At 37.5% G+C, this 21,576-nt stretch overlaps 1 protein-coding gene across 2 annotated transcripts in view; it reads right to left on the reverse strand.

The window, feature by feature from the left end:
* The window catches only part of TBC1D5 (TBC1 domain family member 5), a 534,765-nt gene that overhangs the window by 72,813 nt on the left and 440,376 nt on the right, over nt 1–21,576 (reverse strand). For both annotated transcript variants that reach the window (XM_058553679.1, XM_058553690.1), the window contains exon 17: nt 4,072–4,367. In XM_058553679.1, the coding sequence (XP_058409662.1) occupies nt 4,072–4,367 (296 nt within the window). The remainder of the gene's footprint in view (nt 1–4,071; nt 4,368–21,576) is intronic.

A 21,576-nucleotide genomic window follows, 5' to 3' on the forward strand; every position in this document is an offset into this window, starting at 1 on the left:
AAAATAATTAGATTTCATAAAAAGGAAAAAATTAACTTTTCTTTCATATTTAATGTTGTAACACTTTATCAACCTAATTACTAAAAGTACAGTACAACAGAAAATAAAGCACAACCTTAGAAAAATTAATATAAAATATTTTTAAAAGAAAATAATATTTAAAAAGTGTTTCCTCAAAAGCTTTTGTGCATGTTTTTCTTAAAGGAAAAAATAGGTTTCTACAAGTCTAAAGTATAGAAAGCTTTAGCAGTCAGAAGATTTTGCTAACAGATTTCATTATGTGACAAATAGTAGTGTGATTTTATATTTTCTTTCTTTTTAAAAAAATTCTTTATCCAAAAGTAAATTATATGCATTTAAGAAGCATTCTTTTGAAATTGATTTCCTCCTATAACAGACAAAATTTATTTTTAACTAAACTTGAAACCAGTTTCTTCAGTGATAAGATAAAGACCTAAACAAGTTCTAATTTCATATTAAGTATTGAAAAGATTTCATAAGTTACCACATGTACTTATAAATGTCAACATGTAAAAATAAATCTGTGAACTGCATACCCTTTAAACTTGATATACTTATTATAGGCAAGATCTCATTTACAAATTGGACCTGTAGTAAATGCTTAAAATAAAGAAGTGTTCAAATTCAAAAAATAGACAAAGGAAATGGGGGAAAAGGAGTGCATTTTAAATACAGGAAAGAAAAGAAAAGGAGCACAACAGGGAATTTTGTGAAGAACCTGAGGTTCGCTACCATTTAGAAGGAAGACTTTGGTTCTTTGATTTCATTCCTGGACGACAAAATTCAACCCTGAGCACAGTCACTGTCAACAGAATAATCCTCCAGATAGAACAGCATCTGAAGGCCTATGCTATTTTGAAGTTAACAAGCTAAAAAACAAGCCTTAAAGGGCACTGTATTTTCTATGTATGATAATGTATGATAAATAGACTTGCTTCCCCTGGAGCTTTCATACAATAGTAAAAAATCAATTTTTGAATTAAATAACATACCCTCAACGCCTTGACCACTTGCTACAATTATGATTTACAGCACGGCCAGCTCATCTGGAAATATTAGGTTGTAATTATGTCGTCCCCATCAATTAACAGTACACGTATTTATATTCTCCTATAACTGAAATAAAATCTATAAATAGGTATATATTCCAAACAAGTGATAAACAGCTTTTAGCAGAACTTATCAGGTCCTGAATTTTCATAATATAGTTAACTCTCTATTCACTGATAAAAACTCTCTATTCACTGATAAGTGGTGTGCCTATTTTCTGTATATTTGAAGGAGATTTTCAATTCTGTGCTTGCTACCCATTTTACTCTGCTGCTTCTGGATCACCTATTAGTGTCTATTTAGAGACTGAAAACTAATTTTAATATTAAATATCACCAGGAAAATTATGGAGGAAGATTTGTGCTCCTTTTTCCTTCCTTCACAACTCTACCCCCAACACATATATACACTACAGAATCCGTTGCATTTCAAGCAACAGATAGATGAATTTTGGATTTTTCATACAATTGTTCCCCTATATAAGCACACACAATCAAGAGTTAACTAGCCTATGAAAACCATAAGCATTTTCATCTTTATAAACAACCACTTTTCAAAACAACTTTCAAATTTTCCACCAGAGAATACACTAAAAAGGCTATTCCATTATCTTTCCTCAAAGGCACTATGTAGATGACTTTCTTCTGAGATAGTTAGAATTCATATTCCAACACAAGCCTCCTGACAGGCTAAATACTGTGCTCACTAATCTCTGGGACCAGGTGACACACTTGCAGATTTGTCAGCGTCACAGAACAGCAGCATACTTGTGGGAAACACCAGCATAAAGAACTAATGTTGGAGAAGTAACAATATATCTTTTACCACAGGAACTACAGATTTTTGGAGCTGGGAGGCTCCCCAGAGATCGGTCCAAACCTTTCACTTCAGGGTGAGGAAAGAAAGGGTCAGAGAGCTTCAGGATTCCACTGACAGTTCATGGGAGAGTAAAGGAAGGAAGAACATCAACCTGTACTACTTCTACTTGTACAAACTGTTCTCTTTGCCTTTTACTCTCTTCAAACCTTTATGCAGGGAAGGGCTTTAGCAAGAATATTTATCTTTAACATGAAGGTAGACAAGCTTTTTGTAGATTGACATGAGAAGAACGAACCAGAAACAAAAAGACAGAAGAGTTGCCAAACAAGGCCACTTTCTTTCAGCACAGGAATCAGTTGCAAAATGCCCTGGTGATGCTCATGTTCCAAATACTTTGCTTAAGTGCTCTGTTGTCCCCTCATAACTGGGGACTCAGTTTTCATCAATTGTTCCATCCTCCTGCACTTCCCTTCTCACTTACTGTGATATTAATACTTGACATTTCCTTAGAGACACAACTTTATATTTCTAGAGTCATTTGGCTTGGTTCCTCAGAAAATTTAAGCTACAGCATTAAGAGATTCTCTGACTCATTTGCCTGCCATCAGTTAGAATTACTACTGACTACAGCTTGTTATCAAAGCAATATTGAAGTCATATTTGTTTAGAACAATAAAACAGTACAATTAAGAAATATATAAAATAACATTCATTTCCATTCTGTAAGTGGGCATGTCTCCTGGTATTTTAATGATTAATGATTTGAAGTCTCCTTTTCTGTAAACTATGTGTGATAGCTCTACATTAAAAAAAAAAGGAATGTGATTTAAAGGAGATATTCTTATGTAAGGTAAACCAAATATTCTAATAGAAATTTAAATACTAATTACACAAAGTCTAATACTTCATATAGGCAACAACAGATAACATGATGTAACTAATGGAAGGATACACACACAAACACTCATTACTAATAGTATTCATTATTTTGTATCACTGGGGAATAAAGTCCATTTAATTTAAGTTGACTGATTTAAATGCCAATAATATAAAATACTTAATAATTTTGGATGCAATCTTCTTAAACATAGTATACGGAACATGGTTTAGGGTCTTCTTACTGACTCAATATTACCATTGTTATTGTCAGCACTGGTTATTGAACATGGCTGCAACACAGGGATCCCTTTAAGACATGAATGAGGCATGGGTCAGGATATCTGCCCTGACACCATGGCCGCAGACTCTATGCTTTGTGAGGTCTTAGGATTGATTTTTTAGATATTCTGCTATCATGTTACTATTTCTTTCTTCTATATTCTAGATAGGAGAGTCCCACTACTAAAAATAATCTAATCGGCTGTGAATAGGGGTATCTAACACATTATGTCTCTGCAAATAGGTGGAAAATAAGAGTATAAAAGTTCTGAGTAAGAACCTGAAGGGCCCTCTTATAAATAAAATACATGAGGGAGGTGACGCCCTGGGAAGGCCCTGAAATAGAAATGAGCTTCCCCGAGTCCCAGCAGCAAGAATGCCACTAACAGCAGTGCCTCACTCATCAGATGAGATCCAGATCGGACATCTCCAAGGTTTCCTCTGCTGTAACATTCTAGGGTTCTAAGTTTTCGTGCATGGACTCAGACACTTACTTTGGCTGATTGAGATTCTGTTTAGCTTTTCTCAAGCCCTTAAGGCTCTCGTTTGTATTCTCCAGAGGTAAAGCAGCTGGATGAGAGACTGCAAGCCTAGTGGCAGGTTCCTCCCAGTGGCACCGAGGAATGCTGCGACTATTAAAGCCCATGGCGTTGGAACTTCCCATTTCAGAGCCTCTTCTAGTCAGAAGCATCATTATACGAAGTTGGCAGAGATTACAGTCAAGTTCTGTGTTGTGACAGTTCGTGCCGTACTCTAGGGGCATCCACAGGACTTAAATGCAATATACTAGGATATAAATGTTAAAAAAATACCTTAACAAATTACCCCATAAAATGTTCTTAATTAAGAACAATACAATATCTGATGTTCTAACTTAAAAAGGATCTAATACAACAGATTTTTTAAAAATTAAGTTTTGCATTAATTTCTATTTCTAGGAGGATGGTTCTTCACAGGCAAGTGAGGAGATCCCAGGTTACACTGTGAGTGTTTTCTTTCGATTTACTAGTACTTTTTCCTTACCTTTGTTCAATTGCACTGGCATGCTTTCCGATTTCATCAGCCGCTGTTGCTGTTGCTGTTGCTGCTGCTGTTGCTGTTGCTGCTGCTGTTGCTGCTGCTGTTGCAAATGATGCCTGGGGGCCTCTGCTAAGGTCCTGGTGGGAACAACAGCAGTGGAGGAGCTGCCACTGCTGCCCCCAGGGACAGGGCCACCCGTGCTGCCTGGGGCCATTGCTGGAGAAATCAACTTTCTTCCAAAATTAATCAGGCTGTTAGAGACCTTATTTATATTCAGGGGAGCGCCTTTGGCATTGGTCCTGTAAAAAAAAAAAAAAAAAAATTGGTTGGAGAGACACTACTTAAACTAGAGGACAATTCTATTTCACATACTCCATTGGTATAAAAACATACCTTACCTGCTATGAAAAAGGCCATTTACTGGATCAGCTACACAAACTGAGAAGTGAAAACTTAAAAGTGACCAGAGAATAATAAAACGACAAGAGTCTTAAAGATGTGGTTTATGGAAAATAGTCTTTTCACTTTTCATTCATTCATTCATTCCTTCATTCAGCATCTAGGGCCTATTACGTGCCAATATTGTGCAAGGTTCTGGGGATACAACTGTCCAGAACAGACATAGTTCCCCTCCTGGAGCTTCTAGTCCAGGAGGGAAGCAACATATTAAATAAATAAATGTATGATTAAAACCTGTGATGAGGACTATAAAGGAGAGGTACAGGGCTGGGAAAGCCTTGGGGTACTCATAGAAGGGGGCACCGGTGAAGCCAGGCCAAGAGTAGATTTCCCACAAGCCCTGGCATATGAGTATTAGACCACATTTAATCTGATTTCGAAAAATAAATGTCTGCGAGTCAAGAAGTAAATTCACAGAAGTTACATCAAGTGCCCAGTTCATGAGAATTGCCATCCACACCCCCCTGCCCCAGCACTCCATATCCTCCTTCCCTGCTGCCCTGCTTTACTTTTCTTGATAGCACTTTGCATCATCTGACATACTATATGTTTTACTCATTTGGTTATTATTTGTCTACCTTGTCCAATCCTCACTCAAATAAAAGTTTCATGAAAGCAAGGATTTTTGTCTCTGCTATATATTGCCATTGCCTAGCGCAAAATAGGTGTTTTATAAATATTTGTTAAATGGCAGCTGCATCTACCTGTGGTCTAAGTCTCTTCACCTGTTAAAGTGGAAGAAGAGTCCCTGCTCCTAGCCATGGCCAGCCTCTCCATCTGTGCTCTGGATCCCATCTCCTCTGACTTTTCAAGACTGCTGCTCCTGCATCTTCCTCTTGTATCATTCCCATTAGCATACAGTCATGGGGTGGATGTGTGTACTAACTTCTCCTTTGAACCTTCAGTCCTTTCTAGTTACCATCCCACTTCTTTCCCTCCTCACAATTGTGTCTTCAAAAGGGAGTCTAAAGATGCTACTTCTGCTTCTTCCATCTTTGGCCCACTGAGGTCTTGTTGTGGCCTCCTTGCCATTGCTCTGAAACCACTTTCCTCAGGGTCATCAGTGACTTCAGCATTGCAGAGCTGAAGGTCCATTCTTATTTTACTCTACCTTTCAGTGGCAATTAACCCCCTTAAACACTGCCCTCCCTCTTATACACTTCCTCTCTCAGCTTCCGCGGTGTTCCAGTGCCTGTCTTATTATAACTGTCCAGCAAATATAGGACACCAAGTAAACGTTTGTTAAATGAATGATTATTTCCCAAATGATTCATAATCTTCAAGTATCTCAAGGCTATTATCTTGACGACCAATTTGATTATAAATTATTTTAGTTGCGGAGGTAGTCCAACTCCATGACAATGCCAAATTTTGTATTTTTATGGCCCAAATCATTAATAGAAACTTATTTTCTCACGTTTTGCTTCTTTTTCATAACAGTGAAAAATAGAAAATCAAGTATGAGTCGAATTGAATTTTACCATCATTTCCTTCTCTCAGATCTGCCAGGCAGCACTTACATAGTAATTCTCCTACTTTTTATATGACAGCTGCATCCTTGGCATTACCAGATACAGCTCTAAAACAGAACTGATCCACAGTTCTATAATAAAAAGGAAAGAACACTATGCTTCTTCTTTCCATAAAGTTTGCTCTAATGGTACTAGCTAATATTATGGGCCAGGTATTGGAGACTTCCATTGCTTTGGAGATAGGACAAATCAAATTTAAAACCTGAAATTCAGCTTTATAAAAGAAAGATCTATTCATTTATAACTCAACGAAATATTTAAAAAATCATTTTTCAAATGGTTCTTTTTGCATCAAGTTTCATCTTTAAGGAGCGGAGCTATTTAATGTCCTTCCAAAAAGTGTTGAAAAGAACGTTTCCTAAAGGAGATAAGGATATATAGTGATTGTGTACCACTTACTTCCCGTTTTCAGCTGCTTCCTGATGAAGCAGAACATTCTCAATCGACAGACACTACAGCTTAGCAACAGAGAAGGCATTCTACACATGTTTATTAAGAAAATGAATGAGGGCTGGCCCGGTGGCTTAGCGGTTCAGTGTGCGCGCTCCGCTACTGGCAGCCCGGGTTCGGATCCCAGGCGCGCACCGATGCACCGCTTCTCCGGCCATGCTGAGGCCACGTCCCACATACAGCAACTAGAAGGATGTGCAGCTATGACATGCAGCTATCTACTGAGGCCTTGGGGGAAAAAAAAAAAGGAGGAGGATTGGCAATAGATGTTAGCTCAGAGCCGGTCTTCCTCAGCAAAAAGAGGAGGATTAGCATGGATGTTAGCTCAGGGCTGATCTCCCTCACAAAAAAAAGAAAAAAAAAAAAAGAAAATGAATGAATGAAATGAAAAGAACTCATAAATTCTGGATGAAGAAGGCATTCACCCCTGGCACTGTACTCCACTCAGCAGCCCACATGCATTCCCATTTCTCGTGAGTGGCAGTAGAAGGAAGAGCTATCATGATATTCAAGTTCTAGTGCATTTTAGTTTTGCTTGTTTGCAAGTCGAGATTCATAATTCACAGATATGAAGAAGTTATAATGTTGTTACCCTTTTTTATAAACAAAAACGTACTAGTCAAATTCCCATATTGCCAGTTGTAAAATTTATATGTTGATAAAAGTACTAAGAAACTGCTAGAGCGTTATCAAGAGAATATGGTTAATGCATCTTCATTACTACTAATAACCACGAAAAACATATAGATCAAGCTCATGCCAAGCAATTTTTCACCTGAATAGCTCTTAAAAGGGGATGAGCACTGTTTTCCTGTTTTGAACACTTTTTGTTTTTAACCAATTTCCCCCTCATCTATTACTCTTAGCTTCCAGAAGAACATTTTCTTCTGAAAACAACTACTGAAGGTAACTCTATGTATTTTCAGATATAAACAATTGTAAACCATGTTCTTCTGGGCAAAGCATACTGTCCATAGTTCATTTGTTTTTCAGGCATGACAATTTTTATGCCAACGTTAGCTAATACAGATCGCATATGTTAGTAGCAGCATTCTTCAACAAGAAATACCAAACAATTTGTAACAGTTATTAGTTGTGATGTATACTATTAAGTCATGTGTGCTGAATTAATGAGAATTAATACAGTTGTCAGAGATCTGATGGTCAGCGAGGGCTGGATTAGATTGCGTTGGATTGAAGATGGAGTGCAATGTGTAAATAGTGTTGAAATAAATAGTAAGAGGACTTTGGAGTTAACAAGACATTAAATATCAAATCTAGTAAGTAACTAATTCTGTGTAATCAAAGTCTTTCATTACTATTGTCTACTACATACTATTATTAAAAATAGTACCATTTAGGAGGAATTGTTTTGAAATTGTGCCAAGAATTTATTTACTCATTTAGAGGGTTAAATCAGTAGAAACAGGGGCATTTTTCTGAAGATCCAAGAATCCTTCGAAACACTTGTACCAGAACTCAACCTGGCTTCCCTGTTGGGCCCCTTTTGTTCAGTTTCCGAATTTCTGAAAATGGGTAACTCCTGCTGCCTCTTCCTACCCTCTTCCTAACCCCTTAATCTCTTGCAGCCTGGCTTTCTAACCTACATTCTAGTGAAAGGGTTTCTAGGGTCTCCAAGGCCTTCTTAATTGCAGGAGTCATGAGCTGTTTTCATTCGACTTCTAAAATCTTTCTAAAGCTTTTTTTAAAAAAAATATCACATTATTACCTCTGTAAAAATTCTCCACATCCTTCCCTCTCCTGGTATCCAAATTTTACATCACCCTGGTCTATTTCCTTTCTACCTATAGATTTTTGAGGTCTGATATTATCTAATATTTGTTTATTTCACTCTTTTTGAAATAAAATTTTGTTAGATACTTGTTTATACTTTTGTCAAAGAATGAATTTTCTATATATATATATATATATTTTTTTTTTTTTTTTGCGAGGAAGATTAGCCCTGAGCTAACATCTGATGCCAATTCTCTTTTTTTTTGCTGAGGAAGATTGGCCCTGGGCTAACATCTGTGCCCATCTTCCTCTGCTTTATATGGGACACTGCAAAGGCATGGCTTGACAAGTGACGTGTTGGTGAACGCCGGGGACCCGAGCCTGTGAACTCTGGGCCGCCGCAGTGGAGCGTGCCTACTTAACCGCTACGCCACCGGGCCAGCCCTCAATTTATTTTAAATTATTTTTCTCTATATTCTAATTAATATTTTTCTTATTATTTCTTTTCTTGTGTTCCCAAAGGTTGAATGCTTGGTTCACTCATTCATTCACCCATTCACTTATTCATTCTCTTTCTTTCCCAATAAAAGCATTTAAAGCTATACATTCACATGTGAATATAGCAACAGCATCAAAGTTTTTTCCCCACATTTTCTAAATAGTCTATTGACTAATTGTTATTTAGGTACATTTTAAAATTTCAGATGTTTGAGTTTATTTGTGTTTAAATATATTACTCATCTTGTTTTATTGAGTAAAAATAGAAATATCAGAAGAATGGAAGTGGGGAAATGTTCTGATTTTTCAAAAGGAGTGCAGAAACCATGAACTGGAAAATAGACTGGTTTACATAAATATTTTTATTAATTACTTGGAAATGGTTATAGTTTATTACAAGTAGCCAGTACGGTTCACTATAAACAAGTCATTCTAAGGTAACTTTATTTCTTGTCTGAAGGGTTGAAGTCTGTTAGATTTTATCAAGGTATGTCAGTGCCAGTGGATATAACGGAAGCTAAAGCATGCTCAGTTATAGCTAATCAACTGTACCTCAAGTGTACTGCTGAATGTTTTAGCACTCATCAAGGGCTCCTGGTGATGATAAGCATCTCAGACTTGGTTCAAAGATCTGCTCACCAGTCCTTTTTTTGAAGGTCAAAATCTTCTAGTAATGAGCTGTGTAACCTGGGAGAGTTAGTTAGACTGCTGTCTGGACCAAAGTTTCCTTATCTTTAAACCAAGGGGGCTGAATTATATGATATTTTCTGTCACCTTTAGATAGAAAATTCTATAATTTTGTGACTTGAAGAAAGAGCACACATGCTTATTGAATTTGAGACCAAAGGGTGCAGAGACATATAAAATATCAGATAAAATAATCAAAATTTAAAATACTCTCAACAGGCTAGCATGAGAAATGAATTAAACAGATAAAATATAACAAAGATAAATAAGAGCTTGTGTACTTAGGTTAAAACTTTTTAAAATTGCACATTACATATAGAATATAGAGGCATGGATTAATATGAGTTCACACTAAAAAAATAAAATTCCCAAACATTAATGTTTTGGTTTGGTCTACAAGGCTAATATAAGCCCACAGTGATGATGTTGAAGAAAAGTAAGATTCTTGGGTTACAGTAATGCTAGATGAGTGAACTTCTAGTTTCCAGTCTGGCATGTAAGAAGCTTATAAGTCTCCACTCTGTCCTAAAAACAAGTAAAAAGCTGAACAAACTAAGAAATATGAACAACTTTTTCTAAGATCTGTAAGAGAAGTGAGGTCACAGGGCAAATTGCTGTCTCCAAATTGAAGAGATTGACAGGTGAATACAGAGTATCATGACTTACTCAAGCAGAGACCCACGAGCAGAAACTCAAAGGAACCAGTACTGGGGTAGGGAAATCTGAACTGTAGTTGATGAATTGCTAGAGGCTCAGTGTGGACAAATTTGAGATATAAAAAATCCAAGGGGACCCAGTCATGGGTGAATTTTACCTCCTGGAGCCCTACCAGGTTCTCATGGTAAATACATGAGAAAAATCATGCTTCCGGCAAGGGGTGGGGAAAAGGAACCATTTTGAAATACACCAGGGCATTCTGTTCTTCTTAACAAGGTCTGCCTTCAGGAGAAACTACTTAACCAGAGTCTAACCTGCTGGGGTTTTATCAGAGCCTAAATGACCTGGGGGAAGTGAAATACCCAACTCCAGCCCCCTCAAGCCATCCTGTCCCACCCAGGGGCTGAGGCATGTGTGAAGTTCACAGTATAGAGGCACAGGCTCACTAAAACACTGAGACCTCATCATAGGACTACAGCTCACACCTTGTCACCACATTACCAACGGCCTGCTTATAGCAGTTCATTTTACCCACTGTATCATGTCCATCTATCAAGACATAGATGTCTACAAGACATACTAAAAAAGCAAAAAAACACAGTTTGAAGAGACAGAGAAAGCATCAGAACCAGACTCAGATATAGCAGGGATGTTGGAATTATTAGACTGGGAATATAAAATGACTATGATTAAAATTCTAAGGGCTCTAATGAATAAAGTAGACAGCGTGCAAAAAACAGATGGGCAATGTAAGCAGAGAGAAGGAAATTCTAAGAGACAAAAAAAGAAATGATAGAGATCAAAAACACTGTAACAGAAATGAAGAATGTCTTTGATGGGCTTATTAGTAGACTGCACACAGCTGAGGAAAGAATGTCTGACGTTGAGGATATTTCAGTAGAAACACCATAAACTGAAAAAGCAAACAGGAAAAAGACAGAAAAAACCAGAACAGACTATCCAAGAACTGTGGGACAACTATAAAAGATGTAACATATGCATAATGGGAATACCAGAAGGGGAAGAAAGAGAGAAAGGAACAGAGGAAATATGTCAAACAATAATGCCTGAGAATTTCCCCCAAATTAATGTCAGACACCAAACCACAAATCCAGAAGGCTCAGAGAACACCAAATAGGATAAATTCCAAAAAAACTATACTTAGCCACATCATTTTTAAACTACAGAAAATCACAGATAAAGAAAAAAAATTTCTGAAAGAAGCCAGAGTTAAAAAAATACCATACCTATAGAAGAGCAAAGGTAAGAATCACATCCAACTTCTTCTCAGAAACCATGCATGCAAGAAGAGAGCAGAGTGAATGTTTAAGTGTTGAGAGAAAAAAAACCACTGACCTAGAATTGTGTACCCTGTGAAATGATCCTTCAAAAGTAAATATGGTCTCTATCTATACTAAAAATATATTATCCTTTTATAGTAAATATATATTATCCTTTAACAGTGAATGTAAATATGTGACTAGAAATACTAGATGAGTGCCTATACTGCAGAAGATAACTGTACAACTATGGCAGACAGCTTGTGGTAATGCATTAATTTCTGGTAGAATTGAATTGTGTGTTTATATAATGGAGTGGAACAGTGGGGAGGTATGAAAATTACACTGGAAGAGGAGTGGCTAAAAAATCTGGGGAGCAAGTCCTCCAGTATTGTGAGAGTTGCCATGAGGGAAAACAGTCCTTTTTTGGCATGGCTTTAAAAAAATGACATGAGTTACAAAAGTTACAGAAAGTAACAGAAGACAGTTAAAAAGATATGACACAGGAAATCCTTTCTAATAGTTTAACAAGCTCTATTTAAAATACTAAGTGCTGGAAGATAAACAAACAAACACATAGACACAGAGATCAGACTGTTGTTTACCAGAGGGGAAGGGGGGGAGGGCAAAGGGGTAAAGGGGCACATATGTATCGTGACGGATGGCAACTAGACTTTTGGTGATGAACATGATGCAGTCTATACAGAAATCAAAATATAATGATGTACACCTGAAACTTATGTAATGTTATAAACCAATGTGACCTCGATAAAAAAAATATATATATAAATTAAAATAAATAAATAGCCCCCCCCTCAAAAAAAAAAGCAAGTGCTCCCTTTCTGGAACTGTGTAAGTAGCGACTGGAAAACCATCTTCAGACACCAAGCTTCCTAGTCCTGGTATGCCTGAGAGACAGGGTTAAATGAAAGCCCCTTTTCAACTCTAAGAGTTTATGATCTGCAGTGCCAAATGGCTTCTACCATCACATTCATTATACCGTTGAGATGATAGGACCAAATAAGAGGCCTGTACACTAGTCTAGGCCCTTGAGGAATGTTGACCAAACCCCATCTCCAAACTTAGGGGCCTACCTGTTTGCCCTGCCTCCTTATTTCCACTCTCAGTTTCTTTTCTGTTTTTTTTTTTTTTTGCCCCTCCTTCCTCCTCTATGTTCATCTTCCTTCAGAGATCTTTTTTTTTCATTCTTGTCCTTTTTCTATTATAGGCTCCTATTTTTTCTATCGTTTTCTTACCTCATTCTACATATACTTCTTTTCCACCATAAAAGCATATAACTTATCTTAAAATTATTTTCTTAAGTGCAAAGAATAGTTGGAAAAAGTAAATATAAATATGGGACTTTGGTTTTGAGAGCCAATTTGGAGGTTCTAGCAGGGGAGCACAGCTACTCATATACTCCTGACAGAAGAACGGTCCTCCTCTATCAGGGAAGGTCATCCTTTTCAACCCAGCGCACAGCTTCAGAAGGGACGCACATGGAGCAGTGAGGGAGGAAGGGGATACCCACCTAGCCAGCCAGATCAGCCAAATCAACCCTGGTGATCAATGGGGTGGCAGATGTTGCAGCCAGATCGCCCTCACATCCCTGACTTTGGTTTTGGATAGAAACAATATTCTCTTTGCATCTCTGTATTTCTCTAGTCTATCATTATTGACCTACTCTGAATGGATTATGGCTCATATTTCTTTCTTTCATGTTTATAGACATCAGTCTTTTATTTGGAAATTTAAAACAGTTGTCAGGGTTGCAACATAGTACTTTTCAGATAATTCTAACATCTGAGCTAACATTCATGATGTACTTCTACTTACAAATTCTGTAAGTTAAAGTCTTCAAATTCTATAAAATGAATTAGTTTACAATTTTTTAAATTCTTTAACTTTAATGTTGAGTGCATCAAATCTGCTTCAGTGAAAGACATCTATATCTAATTCTGTTTGCCATATTGTGAAGTTTCTGTTATCTTAGAAAACGAATTCTCTCCACATCTCATGGAACTCTAGAATTCATAGGTTTTATTAAAACTAAATGATAAAAGTTAGCTTGCTATTACTTATTCCTTAGAAGTCTGACTTTCAAGTGAAACATGTTTTCTTTCAGCTATAAAGACTATGATGATTTTGCACGTGGCAGGCGAATTTTTGTTAGTGTGATGTGAAGCAAAAGGAATAGTGCTTATTAGGGATAAAAAGGCTGGCCCTGATGTGTGGGTGGTTATAAGCCAGACTGTAGGGCTTACCTAATTGGGTCTGAACACAATTTATAATATTTGTTAAACTAACATAACAAATAATAAGCAATTATGCATTAACTATGGTATATAAAATCATTAGATAAACTCCCTAAGACATATCTATAGGAATAAATGAGGTTTCTATTTTCTAAAGCGGTAGTTTTCAACTAATTTATTCTCTGACTCAATGAATCTGAGGGATACAAATCTCTCCCATTGGTAATCGTGGTTCACAACAGCAGAGCCTTTAGAGAGTCAGGGATTCTCTAGCCTGGGGGAACACATCAGAATGGAAGAGGATATAATTCTGAGACGCCCACCTGATGGGGAGTTTGGCCCTCCTCACCACTCTTCCCTCACTTTGAAAATCACTATAGGGCTGGCCCCGTGGCTTAGTGGTTAAGTGCAAGCGCTCCGCTGCTGGCGGCCCAGGTTCGGATCCCGGGCGCGCACCGACGCACGGCTTCTCCGGCCATGCTGACGCCGCGTTCCATATACAGCAACTAGAACGATGTGCAACTAAGACATACAACTATCTACTGGGGTTTTGGGGGAAAAAAATAAATAAATTAAAAAAAAAAAGAAAAAGAAAATCACTATGTATCTTCACAATTAAAAAAGAAATCACAAGGGCTGGTGCGGTGGCATAGTGGTTAGGTTCGCGCGCTCCACTTCCGAGGCCCGGGGTTTGCAGGTTCAGATCCTGGGCGTGGACCTACACACCGCTTATCAAGCCACGCTGCGGCAGGCATCCCACATATAAAGAAGAGGAAGATGTGCATGGATGTTAGCCCAGGGCCAATCGTTCTCAGCAAAAAGAGGACGATCGGCAACAGATGTTAGCTGAGGGCTAATCTTCCTCACCAAAAAAAAAAAAATCACAAGCAGCTGTAGTTAAATATATATCAAGAACCAACTGTTAGAGTTTTAAGGCAGGAGGTATGGGAGCTAATATATATAAAGAAACGTGTGAGTCCACGGAAAAGTCCAAGGAAAAATTTTAACATTTTAAAAATACAGGCACAGGAAGGAACAGGTTAGATGCAGAAAAAAAGAGGAATTTATCTACTCGTAATTAAAAGGAAATCTACAAGATCTCAACACTAAAAACTATAAAACAGTACTGAGAGAATTTAAAGAAGACCTAACAAAATGAAGAGATAGTCCATGTTCATGGATTAGATAAGTCAGTAATATTAAGGTATCAGTTCTTTCCAAATTGATTGAGATTCAGCGCAATCCATTTGGAGAGGACAACTGGAAACTTGTACCTCGTTTCCCCTATACTCCAACCTTTTTCCTTTCTTAAGCAAAATCCCAATGATTTTTATAGAATTTGACAAGTTAAGTTGATTCTAAAATTTAAGAACCTAGAATAGCCAAAATAATGAAAAAGAATAAAGCTGGAGGTCTCAGACCACTTAAAATCAAGGCTTGCTACAAAGCTACATAATTGAGCTAGTGTGGTATTAGAGAAAGGATAGACCATCCAGAAATAGACTCATACATATGTAGTCAAATGATTTTCAACCAAAGATCCAATTTAATTCAACAGGGAAAGGAAAGACTTTTTAAACAAATGGTACTGAACAGCTGGATATCTACATGGAAAAAGATGGACCTTAATCTTGACCTCACTGCACACAGATGGTGGAGTGACAGATTTAATACAAATAGCACAGATTTAATACAAATGCTAGAATTACACAGCTTTTGGAAGAACACAGAATATCTTTGAGACTGTACAGTAAAGGGTTAACTCAGCAGACCTGGGATGCCCAAATCTTGCACATTCCAAAGTTGTTTAGGACTGGCCCTTGACTGACAACTGGGAGATAACCTCTAGTCCTTGGAATGTCGGGCCTGATAAGAGTGTCTGTGTATACCTAGGGCCTTGGGCCACATCAAATAGTTTATGCTAACAATAGGATTTATTGTAAAAGTCTGTTTTTGTTCAACCTGAGCCCCATGCCACACTGTATCAGTTTGACCTCTGAGGAAATTGGAGACTGAGTAGCTAATGTTAGTCACACGGTGGCTTTATGGCTATGTGACTGACCTTTAATAAAAAACCCTGGGGGACACCAAGGCTTGGGTGAGCTTCCCTACTTGGCAACACTTCATAAGTATTGTCATACGTGGTTCCTGGGAGATTTAAGCACTCCATTGGGAGAGAACAATTGGAAACTTGTACCTGGTTTCCCCTAGACTCCAACCTTTTTCCTTTCCTGATTTTAATCTGTATCCTTTTGCCATAATATACTGTAACCATGAGCATAACAGCTTTTCTGAGTTTTATGAGTCCTTTGATGAATCATTGAAGCTGATGGTGGTCTGGGGGACCCTCAACAATGGAGACTAAGGGGAGGTAAAGATTTCTTACATAGGAAACAAAATGTACTAGCCATAAAAGAAAAAAAACAAACCTTCATTGAAATACAAATTTTTTGCTCATCAAAAGACATCGTTAAGAAAATGAATGGGCAAGCCACACAATGGGGAATAATATTTGCAGCATATATATCTGACAAAGACTCCTATCCAGAATATATAAAGAATTCCTACAAATCAGGGATAGAAAGACAAACAACCCATTAAAAATAGGCAAAATACTTGAACAGACACTTCACAAAGAAGATATATAAATCACCAATATGCTGTGAAAAGATGCTCAACATCATTAGTCACCAAGAAAATGCAAATTAAACCACAGTGAAATATCAATTTCATACCAGAATGGATAAAATCAAAAAGACTGACAATAGCAAATGCTGACAAGGATATAGAGCAATAGAACCCCATATATTCCTGAAGGGAGTGGAAAAAGATATAATTACTTTGTAAAACAGTTTGGTAGTTTCTTACGAAGTTAAACATACATCTATCCTATAGAGCAATTTAATTTCAAAGTGTTTACCCAAGAGAAAGAAAAACACATATCCACAAACAACAATAATAAACAACAACATCAAAACACCTGTGTTAGAATGTTCATAGCAGCCTTATTCATAATACCCTAAATCTGGAAATAACCTAGTATCTATCAACAAATGAACAGACAACTTGTGGTATATTCATATAATAGAATACAGCTCAACAATCTAAAGGAAGGAACTACTGATATATGCAACAACATGGATGAACTGCAAAAACATTATGCTGACCGAAAAAAGCTAGACACAAAAGAGTGCATGCTGTGTAGTTCCATTTATGTGAAGCTCAAGAAAAGGCAAAACTAATATATGTAACAGAAATTAGAAAGTGGTTGCCTTGGGATGAAGGGTTGGAATTGACTGTAAAGGGACATGAGGGAACTCTTGGCTGAAAAGACACGTTCACTCCAGATATATTGTTTTGGATGGTGGTTACATGGGTATACACAAGTATCAAAACTCATCAGATTGAATACTTAAGATCTGTGTATCATGTACAAATTATACACAAATTTTTTTAAAAGAGAAGAAAGATCTATTTACTCTGGACTAGATAGGAGATAGCATTACCAATCTACCTAAATTGGTTAGGAATTAACAACTCTTTTTGATACAACAGAAAGAGTACTTCAGACATAGATGTGTTTATAGCACAAATTCTTAGTTATTTGAGCACAAAAATATCACAAAATTACTTATATATAGAAATCAGTGTCCGCTGAAATTCTGATTAGCCAATTAACTACTAATACTGATAACCATGGACTTCTCAGCTTCATGGCTTGGGGAATACTATTAGCATATTATTTCTTTACCATATTTTAGCAATAAAATACTTTGAAAAAAATGCAGTCATTATGTAAGTAAATATAATAAAGCCTAACTTAAAAAATCTTGTTGACTATATAAAATGGAAACTGTCCAGGAGACTTTTTTTTGGTACTTTTGGTACTTTTTTTTGGAATACTTTTAGGTATTCAAAACAGCATTTATTTATTCAGTCATCAAACTAAATATTTACTGAATACCAGAAACACTGCCAGGCACTGGGAATACGAAGATTCTAAGATCCAGACCCTGACATCAACATGAGTTATTCTATAATTGAAGCTAAAAAGTATTCATGCATTTCACTAACATTTGAATTTGTCCTCTGTGCCGGGTCCTGTGGAAACAGCAATGAAAGAGACAGATGTGGTCCCTGGTCTCACAAAGCTCATATTCTAACATAAGACTACAACTGTTAGCAGAATCCTTGTGCTTCCTGGGATCCTGTACTTCCTCAGGACATTCTAGTTAGGCCAGGCCCTGAGGGGAGCACTCCTAACTGAGGCAGATCCTGATCCCAAGGAGAGATGAAGAATCATTAGCCACCAGGCATTCTTGGAGTAAGAATGGACTGGATGCCATCACTCTTTAATCACATGGAGCCCCGCTGAGGACTGTGGGATACATCTCCAGAGCCCAGGGAACCTGCCTTATTAGAATCTTCTTTCCCTGGAGCCTGGCTTCCTCTTCCATACCATGCAGGGGTCCTGACAAGGGGTCTTCTGCAGAGGGCCTACCTGCCAGAATTATATCACTGATATCAATTAAATTGTTTAAACTAAGCTCTGACAGGGGGAAGAGGAAAGCAGGGAATGTTAGCACAGAGAATGTTATTGCTGATCTGGTGAGTAAAAAGATCAAGAACTAAGCTCGGTTTCTTCCATCTCTATCAAGGCCTAATTTAATCAAATGAAACATCTAATTTTGGTGATACAAAATTGCTTAAGCAAGTTAAAAGACCTACTGTTGTGGAGTCTGTAAAAACGCACCGCTAGATAAAGTGACATGTGCTCGTGAGGCACTACTGACAGCTCAGGTGCCATTATTTCATCACTTCTGCAGAGCAGAAAGAATTATACGTTTTGAGAAATTGTGTCATTTTCAAACAGAAAATCCATGAATGTTTTGGAATAGAGAAGGTATGTGATTCTACTCCTAATATAAGAGATTGCAGTATTAAAAACTATGAAATTCTGTTCCATAACTACTGAACTGGGCATTTTAGTAGTCATGGATTCCTAAATAAATTAGATGGGTCTTTCTGAAGACTGGTCACAATTTAGATGTACTTATTTTTTTATAGCAGCAATTTCTGGTTATTTAAGGACAAAACTGGAACAAGATTTGAGTGTTAAATTGTCGTTCTGAGCTCAAAAGTTGAATGAATAAGAAAATGTCAATTCCCATTTTTAAAAAGAAATTTGCAAGTAAGTAAAATCAGAGCATAGTGAATATTACCCACACACGTAATGGAAAATCTACCACTAAAATACCTAGGCACTTGCTTTTAAAGACTTAATTATAGCAATCCATGGTAAAGCAGAGAAGAGAAATCAGGCTTCTTGATTTCTAGAGATATTCTTATCCATGAAATCACATGTCATCTTTGCAGCCTCATCTTTTATTTGGATAAGCAACACAAATAGAAGTCCATTATCATAGAGGCAGCAGGTATTAGTTCCCTGCTTTCCAGGCGTCTATCTCTTGCCTATCCTCTTACCGATCACCGCTGGGGTTTCCCCACGAGTATAGAGATCCCCTCTGGATCATCCCCACTCCCTGTCTTGCTACTCAATGACAGCCCCCATACATTAACTCTTTAATAGCCTCTAAACAGCTAAGAAAGTAGTTGCAAGGCTAATTACGGCTCAAGGGCCCAGCCTGGTATAAGCATCTTAGGCCTTAAATAGCTAAATGGGGACTTTATTAACCATTTCATGGCTACATTGGTTTTTGATCATGGATAAAGTAGTGACACGATAAACAAACCTCCAGGGAATAATGTGGTAGATATAAGGGCTACATACGGAATTGGAAGAATTCTTTGGCAAGATTATCAAGTTTGTCTCAATCTATACTCCCTCAATTGGTGACTAAGGGTATGCACACACCTTCCCCAGTGCTAGCTTGCTCATTCATTTTACACCACTTTATTGAGGTATGACTGACACAAACAGCTGTACATATTTAATGTGTACAACTTGATGAGTTTGGAGATAAGTATACATCTGTGAAACTATCACCACAATCTATACCAAAACATATCCATCACCTTCAAAAATTTCTTCCTGCTCTCTTTTTATTTTTTATTTATTTAATTTTTTTGTGATGAGAAGACAAAGTAAGATCTACCCTCTTAGCAAATTTTTAGGTATATAACACAGTATTATTAACTATGGGCACTATGCTGTACAGTAGATCTCTAGGACTTATTTATCTCTGGCTCATTTATTTTTTTAATTATTATTTTTTGTGTGTGTGAGGAAGATCGGCCCTGAGCTAACATCTGCCAATCCTCCACTTTTTGCTGAGGAAGACTGGCCCTGGGCTAATATCTGTGCCCATCTTCTTCCACTTTATATGGGACACCGCCACAGCATGGCTTGCCAAGCAGTGTGTCCGTGTGCGCGCACTTAACCGCTTGCACCACCGGGCCGGCCCCTGGCTCATATATTTTTAATTTGCTAATTTGAAAGGTGAAAATGGTACTTTATTGGTGTTTTAATTTGCATTTCTTTCACTAATTATGAGTAAACAGCCTTTTCAATGTTTATCTGCTGTTTGCAATTCTTCTTTCATTCAGTGCCTCCTGTTTTCTAGGCACTATTTTAGGTGCAGAGATACAACAGTTAATAAGACAAACATGTAGAGTTTACATTTCAGTGCAAGAAACAAAAAATACCCAATAAAATTTTTAAAAAATACCATTTCATGTAATTAAGAATTGCTATAAAAAACAGAAAAACAAAACAAAGCAAAGGGACAGAATGAAGGGGGCAGTTATTTTAGACAGGGCAGTGAAAGAGGGGTTCTCCAAAGAGATAATATGTAAACACAGACTGGATAGTAAGTGTGCCACGTGGATTCTTGGGGAAGAATCTAGGCACAGGGAAAAGCAAGCTCAAAGCTACTGAAATGGGAACATGTTTGTGTGCTTGAGGAATGGTAAGCAGGCCAGTGTGGCCGGAGTCCAGTGACCAAATGAGAGTGGTGGTAACAAATGGGTTTGGAGACACAGGAGGCTGGATCACATAGGGCCAGCCTTGTAAGCCATTGAAAAGGCTTTGGATTTTATCCTAAATGTTTTGGGAAGCCACTGAAGGGCTCTGAGTAGAGTGATATGATCTGACTTACATTAATCTGGCTGCCGTGTGGAAAGGATCTATAAGGAAGAGGAGAGGAAGCAGGGAGACCAGTTGGGAGACTACAATAGTGAGATGAGCAATGATGTGGTGACTCAGTATTAGCAGTACAGAGAGAGAAAAGTGATTTGTTTCAGGATATATTTTGAAGAGGATTTGCTGATGGACTTGACATGTGATGTGAGAGAAAAAGAGGAGGCAAGGGCAATTTTAAGGCTCTATCAACTGGGTCGTGCTATTGATTGTGATGGAAAAACACTGGGGGAAAAACAGGTTTGTGGAGGTGGAATCAAAATTTTAGTTTGCAAAGTATTAAATTTGAGATGCGTGTGGGAATCCAGGAGGAAAAACTGAGTGGGTGGTGGACTATATAAGTCTGGAGGTCAAGGGCAGGGGACAAACTGAAGATATAAATTAAGGACCCTTCAGTCATAAATGGTATTTAAAGCCAGGAACCTGGGCTGAGATCCTCTAGGGAAGGGGTGCAGAGAAGAAAAGAAGCCTGGAAGGTGTTCCAACATTTATAGGCAGAGAAGGAGAGAATCCAAGAGAGCATGGCATGAGAAGGAACGGCCGCTGAGACAGGATGTTGTGTTTCTTACTGAACTGCATAAGTTCTTTATACGTTAATGATATTAGAGTTTATCAGTTACTTCCACTACAAATATTTTCCCAATTTTCTGTTTGCCTTTTGCTTCAGTTTATTTTTGACATATCTACTTAAAAACATTTGTGTAGCAAAATCCACCAGTCGTTTCCTTTGTGATTTCTTCCATTACTTTTAAGGTTAAAAAGTCTTCTGTAACTAGAGTTCAGAGAGACACTTCTGT

This window comes from Diceros bicornis, chromosome 2, assembly GCF_020826845.1.
Source record: "Diceros bicornis minor isolate mBicDic1 chromosome 2, mDicBic1.mat.cur, whole genome shotgun sequence".
Classification (NCBI taxonomy): Eukaryota; Metazoa; Chordata; class Mammalia; order Perissodactyla; family Rhinocerotidae; genus Diceros; species Diceros bicornis.